The 8,116-nt window shown below is 56.7% G+C and overlaps 1 protein-coding gene across 1 annotated transcript in view; it reads right to left on the bottom strand.

Moving 5' to 3' along the window:
- Positions 1–8,116, bottom strand: part of SCARA5 (scavenger receptor class A, member 5) — a gene marked incomplete at both ends in the record, with an annotated part of 22,946 nt that overhangs the window by 7,725 nt on the left and 7,105 nt on the right. Inside the window, one exon of the mRNA XM_010292875.1 lies at positions 6,047–6,145. Coding sequence (XP_010291177.1) covers positions 6,047–6,145 — 99 coding nt within the window. The remainder of the gene's footprint in view (positions 1–6,046; positions 6,146–8,116) is intronic.

Here is an 8,116-nt window from a genome sequence, read left to right as displayed (position 1 = left end):
AAGCTGCCTGCAGCCTGCCCCGCTGATGGGAACCAGATGACAGCAGCCCCCCGAGCAGCAGCAGAGGGGCCAGAGATGCTGCTCGCCGGCACGTGACGGTACTGGGGCGCTGGAGCAGCCCGTGCTCTCCACCACCTTCCTGCCCCAGCGGGGAGGAAAGGGTGCCGGAGAGCAAGTTACGGGTCTTTTGTGTTTGTCCCCAAAAATCCGGCTCTTCCGGAGGAGAAGTGCTTTCCCCGCGGGGTCCGGGCTGCATTCCTATACAGGGATGGCGGAGAGAGGTGAAGGTGGAACGGTGGAGCTCGAGGGACAGGGATATATCAGCTGTGCTGGGCAGAAAGGGGGTGGTCTGAAACTCCTGGAGGAAATAACCCAACTTGCTGCAGTGTTGCTGGTCTCATTAGGGAGGGGACAGCAACTGGGGCGAGTCGGGGACTTCAGAGATGCTGCAGAAGAAGGAAACGCTCTAACAGCAGGAGACCTCAACTATCAGAAATGGTTAGAAACCCTTAAGAAAAAGAACAAGGCAAAAAAAATTCAGCACGAATTGCAACTGTACTGTACCGCTGCAAGAGGAGCAGGTTGCCCAGAGAGGTGGTGGATGCCCCATCCCTGGAAACAGCCCAGGTCAGGCTGGACGGGGCTCTGAGCAAACTCCTCTGGGTGAAGATGTCCCTGCTCCCTGCGGGGGTGGGACTAGATGGTCTTTAATGGTCCCTTCCCACCCAGACCCCGCTGCGGGTCTGTGATTCTATGAAGAGGCAGAGCTGGCAGGAGGCAGCGGAGCTGGTGGCGAGACCTCTCCAGCAGCCGGGAACGCTGCGGGGAACCCGGAGCTCCTGGCACGGGCAGAGCGACATCCCCAGCAGCACATCTTCAGGCCCGGAGGCTGCTCGCCTGGGAGCGCTGATGCAGGTGTCATCAGCCAACAGAGAGTACCTGGGTCTCCAAAAAAACAGCAGATGGGCTCAGCTTAAAGATGCTGAGCTGTTAAAAATGGGTCCAGGGGCTCATGAGGAGCGGGAACTAGTTATGGATGGGGAAGGAGGAGCTGGTGCAATGGGCTCCATGGCTGGACCCATCCCAAACGATGCTGGGGAACAGCCCATCATCGGAGCCGATGCTGGCTTGGGATGGATTAGTGGGTCTAGCCAAAAGCGCACCGTTCTGGGTGTGCTTCTCCTCCCCATCCCCGACCTGTGCTACTGCATTAGGTTTTAGGGTTGGTTTTCTGTTGTTGTTTTTTGGGGGTTTTTTAGCTTTGTATGCATCTGATGAAGGAAAGACCCTTTAGAAGAAAGAAGCATTTTATGGGTGATGCCAACAGATTCACAAAGGTGCTTGAAAACACGTCCCATCCCCTCTGCCTTATCCTTCCCCATCCACCTTGGCTTTTCCCATGCATTCCTCCAAGCTTCTTCATTTTCTTGCTCTCCTGGAAGGCGTTGCTTCTTATTTTCTCTTTTTCCTGCCTTCTCATCCCTCTTTTCTCCACAGAAGCTCTCCCGTGAGCAGAGAGGACGGTCCCTTCGGTGGCACAGCTTGCTGACTTCACCCTGGGGTCAAGCCCAGCTCCCCGAGGTGTCAGGGCTGGAGAGCATCCCTAGCTGGGGGCAAAGCCCCCGTTGAGGTGGGAAGGAGAGAGCCTCAGGACTGGGACAGAGCCCACAAGTTCAGGAGAGCCCCTTGCTGGCATCACTGCTGGTCCTACCAGGAGGTCCTGCCTGGTGCCTACACCCAGCAAGTGTCAAGGTCTTGTTCGGCCGTTTCCTACTGCGAGTGAGTCAATGCAGCCCTTTTTTTCTGGACTGTGCACACAATTTTGGCACAGGTGCAACGACCCTCAGCTCTTCCCACGGCAGAAGCTTGGTCCCCACCAATGTCCTGCTTCTGGGCATCACCTCTGCTCCAAAAATCAGTGCTACTGAGAGAGACTGGGCACAAATCCTGCAAAGCTCATAGGAGAGGACATCACTGGGGGAGGGTGCAAAGAGCTCCTGGGTCTTCAGGGTGAGGTAGACCACCACGGTCTCAGAGAAAACCCCAGGAGAAGCTGCAAAACCCTGCCTTCCCAGGCAGAAACCTGCTCTGCCTTCAGGAACATGCCAAAACCCTCCTCTTTGCCTGCACGTGGTGTTTAGGAAGGGGACTTCTCTTACTGTCCCGAATTTATCTATAAATTAGTGGTCCCTACTTTGGCTCATTCACTGCCGTTTCCTCCTGAACGTGTTCCCTGCACGATGTTCCCCATGAAGTGAAGAAGACTTATGTACATTCACTTTCCAGAATAACTTTCCCCATTTGGAAATGAGGAAAATAATACTCTGCTGGGGTAATTTTGAGGGAAAATACATCAAGGATAGGAAAATACCAACAAGGGAAAATACTTGGGACTCCGCTGCGGAGAGCAGCCATCCCTTGACAGGTCAGGTCATCTCTGCGAGATGGTCTGACCCGGGATTTTTGGTGAGGAGGCTCATCCACCCCAGATGTCCCCCCACCAGGACAGGCTGCATTTCCCAGGGAGCCGATGGCTCTCCTGTGCTCAGAAGAAAGTCATTACAGAAGTGTAAGACTAGTGCTGCAGGAAAACAGGCCTTTACTTAAAGCCCGGGCTTGGACCGTTGCCTGGCTCGGTGTCTGTTTCCTATAAATTTCAGAGAATCCCATAAACCCTAGAAATGTAGAGCTTGCTGCCAGCGGGGTTTGCTATTTATTGGAGAAGGGTTTGGATGAAACCCCCTTATCTGAGCACCTGTGGCTAACAGGGCCTGTACTTTGGGGTCCCTTTGTAGGGGACACATCCAAGCCCTGAAGGTGACCTCCAGCCTCATGGGCCAACAAGGGGAGGTGGAGGGATGGATCCCTGTGCTGGTGCTGGGCTCCGGGGGGACCTGGGGGTGGCCCATCCCACGGGGGGGAACACCTGGTGGCTTTGCCACTGTGGAGTCATCCTCATCCCAAACCAATGACATATCCAAGAAACGCACGAGGAACGGGGTGCATCTGGGCTATAGCTGGTGGAGCCCTGGACACAGCTAAACCTTCTTCACGCCAAGAGGCCTCCTCAGGTACGGGGATTATTCTATGCCAGTGAAAGGATGACAGCTAGAAGCAAAGCACCACATGGCAAAGACCCACTGACCCTTTGCCATGCTGTCCAACCTATCGCCTCCCAAAACCAAGAGCAGAAGTGCTTTACCTCCCTGGCCAAAGTTGCTTGAGATGCAGACTGGCTTTGGGGAAGGGTCACCAAGCTGGTTGGGGTTGATGCTGTACTACTGCAGTGTGGCCATAGCTCTCCCCTGGAGGCAGGGGCTGTGCTGGGGCTGGTCTCCACCACCTCCTGGGCTGGGGAGCACTGGAGGAAGTCTTCATCCTCAGTATTGTGTGTCCAGATTGCTTCTTGCTGGAGCTGTGATGCCCACCATGGGGGGCATCTCAGCACTGACCCCGCACAGCAGCTATTAACGTCTCTGTCTTAGGGCAGCCCATCAACCTCCTCCCTCCAGAAGGGACATGTCCCCTGGGGATGTGTTTTGCAGAACAAATCTGGCATCAGGGCTCGGTCTTCTACTGAAGCCCAATTCAACTTGCTCATGCTCCTTGGGATAATTTGCTCGTCTAATGAGTACTTGGCACCGGCCAGTGAGAAAAGCCCACTTTCCTCTGCTCCGTGGAAGGAGAGGAAACCGCGGCCCCGGAGCATGTTGTGGTTTTGGTTGGCGGACCTCGGCGTTTGATGCGCTGCCAGGAACATCTCGGCACCGATGTCTCCCCTGCATGAGCACCCGTCCCTGCAGCCCTCACGCCTTTGCAAGGCTTGTGCCAGGGACGTATCCAGGCGTTAGTCTGACCTCCTGCAGCATCAAAGCAGGCGTTTTCACCCCACAGCTCGGATGAAGTTCTGCACCCCCACAACACGATATTGCGATTCTGCAGGCCAGAGCTATCTCCAAAAAACCCAAGAGACAGCGCTGGAGAACAAGCACGAAATGCTGGTTTCTTTATTCTTGCAGCACGCAGGGCTCCTGTAGGGCTCTGTGCCCCGCTGGCAGCCTCTGCCTGGGTGGGAAGATGGAGACTTGTCCCCACCACATCAGCCCAGAAACCCTAGGCTTCCAGTTAGATGGGATGGGGTGATGGAAATAGCACCCAGCAGCGTTCTTCAAGACTACACAGCACTGCATAAATGTCATCTAACCAGCCACATGGCCTGGAGAGCCACCTCCAGCAGCTAACGGGCCCCAGGAGGTCAGCCTGTGCCCGGACTGGGGCGAGTGGGAGAGAGGTGAGATGAACAGAGCCATCGTGTCAGTAGGGCAGGTGATCACAGGAAAGAGGACCAGACGGGTGCTAATCCTTCAGAAGACCTTTTGCCTTGGGCTGCAGCTCTGGGAGCTTGACACCGCTCCCCTCGCTACAGAAGGAGGCCACCGGCAGCATCTCATCTCCTGCATCTCCTTTCTACCTGGACCTAGAGCTTCCTGAGGCTGCACCAGGAGGCACTGGCCCTGGGAGGCGGATGGCACGTCCTTAGGAAAGGTCCTTCTCCTACAGACACCGCCAAGTACAGAAGCGATGGAAGATGTGCTCCTGCCCCTACGCTACAAGGGGCTTTCTGGTGGCATGCAAGGTACAGAAGATGGCCACCGCTGTGGCTACCACCCATGAAGGATGGGCAACCAGACACGACACGGAGCTCTCACCCCACCTCCTGCCCCTGGCCATGACCAGCACTTTGGAGGACATACAGAAAAACTGGACACCAATTCTGGCCAGCTCACCAGCTCGGTGCCAAGTGGGCAAAGACAGGAGAGAGAGGACATTTAAAGAGGACGTTTTCCTTCAGCCTTCACACCCTCATTTCACCCAAGGAGCTTGCTGCACGAAAGCGAGAGCTTCCAAGACGAATAACGCACGGGGCCTCTGGAAGCAGGGACAGCAGCACCCCCCGTGAGGCAGCGCTCCAGGCATTTCCCAGACCTGGATCGGTGCCAAGTGGGCAAAGACAGGAGAGAGAGGACATTTAAAGAGGACGTTTTCCTTCAGCCTTCACACCCTCATTTCACCCAAGGAGCTTGCTGCACGAAAGCGAGAGCTTCCAAGACGAATAACGCACGGGGCCTCTGGAAGCAGGGACAGCAGCACCCCCCGTGAGGCAGCGCTCCAGGCATTTCCCAGACCTGGACACTGGTCTGTGGCCACGGCCCCAGCCCCTGGCGGCCGCGTGGCCCCAGCTCCTGGGGGCCAGTGTGGCCGCGTCCCGGGTCACCGTCAGCCACGAGCACGAGATGAGGGCAATACACCACTTTGGCCACCGGTGACCAGGGCAGGCTGCAGGCAGGGCAGCTCTGCCCAGGGCGGTGTCCCTTCCTTGGGCCAGGCTCTTCCTGCCTCCCGCTGCCCACAAGGCATTTTGAGGCAGAAAGAGCATGTTTTGGGATTATCCATCCTGTCTGAGGTTGCAGCACGGAACTTCTTTAAAAGGTCTCCTGGGACAGATCTGTCCCGCTAAAGAGGTGCGCGGCCACTGCCTACACCCACAGCTCCGGGGTGTGGTGAGGAGCTGCAAAACCGCAGCGAGCCAGGAAAGGTCACCAGAAAACAAACACAGGGCTATTCCTAAAACCCTGCCCGAGCCCGCGTGGGAGGGCAGCCCGGCAGGTCCTCACGGGGCTCTGGTGAGTGCTCGGTGCAGGCAGCCCTGCCTGCCTGCCTGCACTGAACCCCACTGCATGGCAGGAGCATCACAAACCCAACCGTCTTGCCCCTCTCCCTCCGAGCCCGACTCCCTCCGCTGCTGTGCCTTGGTGGAGAGGTCTCGCTGCAGAGGTTGTTCACGTGCACGCTCCCAGCTCAGCACGATTTCCTCTCCCCCCCAGGAGCTCCAGGTGGGTCCCAAGCCAGGGGACCCACCACTCTCACACCCATGACCAGTGTCTCTGCCCCTCATCCCAACGGTCTCCAGAGCCAGTTTGCTGCCCAGCAAGCCCAGCCAGATGCCATGACCCACCCGGGAGCATGCACAGAAGCCGGTCCTTACCTTTGAATCCCCGCAGCCCCACTGGACCTGGGGGGCCAAGGTCTCCTTGGTCTCCTTTCAAGCCACGTGGTCCTGGTGGTCCTCTCTCCCCGGGCAGCCCTGGAGCGAAGGCAAAGAGGCAAAATGACCCTGTTGCAGCAGAGACCAACACAACCCAGATGTGCACACACACACATGTGTCCTGCTTGCCAGCAGATGTGCCCGGTGGTCTCTGGTTCTTTGCCAGAAGTCAGGGACCATCAGGAGACACCTGAGAGTCCACCTCATCCTCTCTTTCTGCACCTGGCCCTGGATACAGGATGGATTTAACCCAGAGATGGGCTGGTGCTAATGCAGCTCTGAGCATCTTAAGTCTCAGATTAAGGTAACCGGGCTCCAAAGCTAGAGACCAACAAGGAAGAGCAAGGAGCCAGGGTGGAGCAGAGACGCCAAGCAGGCACGATGTGCCCAGCATGAGCTGCAGGTCCCTTGCATCCACGCACGCTGACTAGGTGGGTTTGCTATTTACTGGAGAAGGGTTTGGATTAAAGCCCCTTATCTGAGCACCCCTGACCTTCAGCAGGTGGGAAATGGGGGCTTTAGTCCAGGAGCTCGGGCTCCCTTCATCAAGGACGCATCCAAGCCCTGGAGGTGACCTCCATCCACGCGGGCCAGCAAGGGGAGGTGGAGGGAGAGACCCTTGTGATGGTGAAGGGCTCTGGTGGGACCTGGGGGTGGTCCCGCCAGACCGACCCAGCAGGGACTCAGCCTGAGCCCGAGTTTGAGTCAGATGCGAAGCTCCTGGGGGAGAAGCCCTTCAGGCAGAGCTCCAGGACCTGAGCTCAGCCGCCTGCCTGGCACGACGCTGCTGGTCCCTCCTGCCCGTGTGGAGGGAGACCTGGACTCCCTTGGCACTGCGCCTTCCGCCCCTCCTGGGCTGGGCTTTTCCAAACTTAGACAATATTTTCCTCTGATTTAAGAGCAAAAAAAGCTGCCAGGAGGAATTTGGGCACCAGCTCCAGCGGACATGGTCTGGGGCTTAATTCTTTCCCCGCTGTGTCCGGCCAACACCTCGCCTCCCTCCCGGGGGGATGCTGCAGCGTGTCAGGACCTGGCTTCATATTTGGGTAGAGGAGTTGGGGCAGAGGCAGGATGGTGGATTCGCTGTGCAAAAGGGGATTTATCAGGGACACTTTACAATGCCTGGCTGCACCTGAACCTGACCTTCTCACATCCAAAGGGCTGGTGCTGTGACCGCATCCAGAAAAGCACCAGAGAAAGCAAGACAGACAAAGACTAAAAATAGTGGTGCTTTCAGCAACTCTTCCCAAAGGTGAACCCTCCAGAGATTGCTTTGGGTTTGTGTTTAAAAAAAAAAGAAAAAAGGAAAGAAGCCAGACGATATATTTCTGATGCTTGTTACACCCAAGAAAAACAGCCATGAATCTGTCAACACAAAAAAATACAGCTGTCGGGGAAACGAGCACGGGCAGCCAGCGCTGAGAAGGGCTTTCAGAGAGCAATCGGGTTTCCAGGCTGGCTTTGCCTAACTTGGCTGGTCCTGCCGCCCGCCGGGGAGCGGGGGGAAATGGGGGACCAAAATAGGAGGTTTTAAGCCCAGCCCAGTACCGGCAGCTCAGACGCATGGGGCCGGGGTGCTGAACCTGCTCTGACACCGACAGCCCTACGTGGGTCACGTCTTCCGCAGGTGAAGCTAAGGCTGGACATCCTCCGGGATGGAGGAGCATCCTCCCTGCGCCGGGCAGGATGGAACCTGTCGCCTTAACAAGAGCGAGCCTCTTGGAGACGGGAAGTCCTCACCAAAGGGGATCCTCCATCACCTCTCTGCCATCCCTGGCTGCTGGGTGCAAAGCCAGTATTTCTACGTTTGGCTTAAAATTAGAAACAGGCTCAAGCTGAGTCCTGTTCTCGGGGCGGGGGCTGTCTTCTGTCGCATTTTTAATCGAATTTCTCTCAGAAACAATGGTTGGAATTAAGAAGGGGAAAAAAAATCGGCATTCTTGACATCAAAAAAAGTGTCCTATGAAAAGCCCCAGAGCTGTAGCTGGTGGCCGAGTCGCCCCTGCCAGG

The sequence above is a fragment of the Phaethon lepturus genome, unplaced genomic scaffold (assembly GCF_000687285.1).
Source record: "Phaethon lepturus isolate BGI_N335 unplaced genomic scaffold, ASM68728v1 scaffold24280, whole genome shotgun sequence".
NCBI classification, from domain to species: domain Eukaryota; kingdom Metazoa; phylum Chordata; class Aves; order Phaethontiformes; family Phaethontidae; genus Phaethon; species Phaethon lepturus.
The sequence above is the reverse complement of the archived record's forward strand: the minus strand, read 5'-3'. Positions and strand labels throughout refer to the sequence as shown.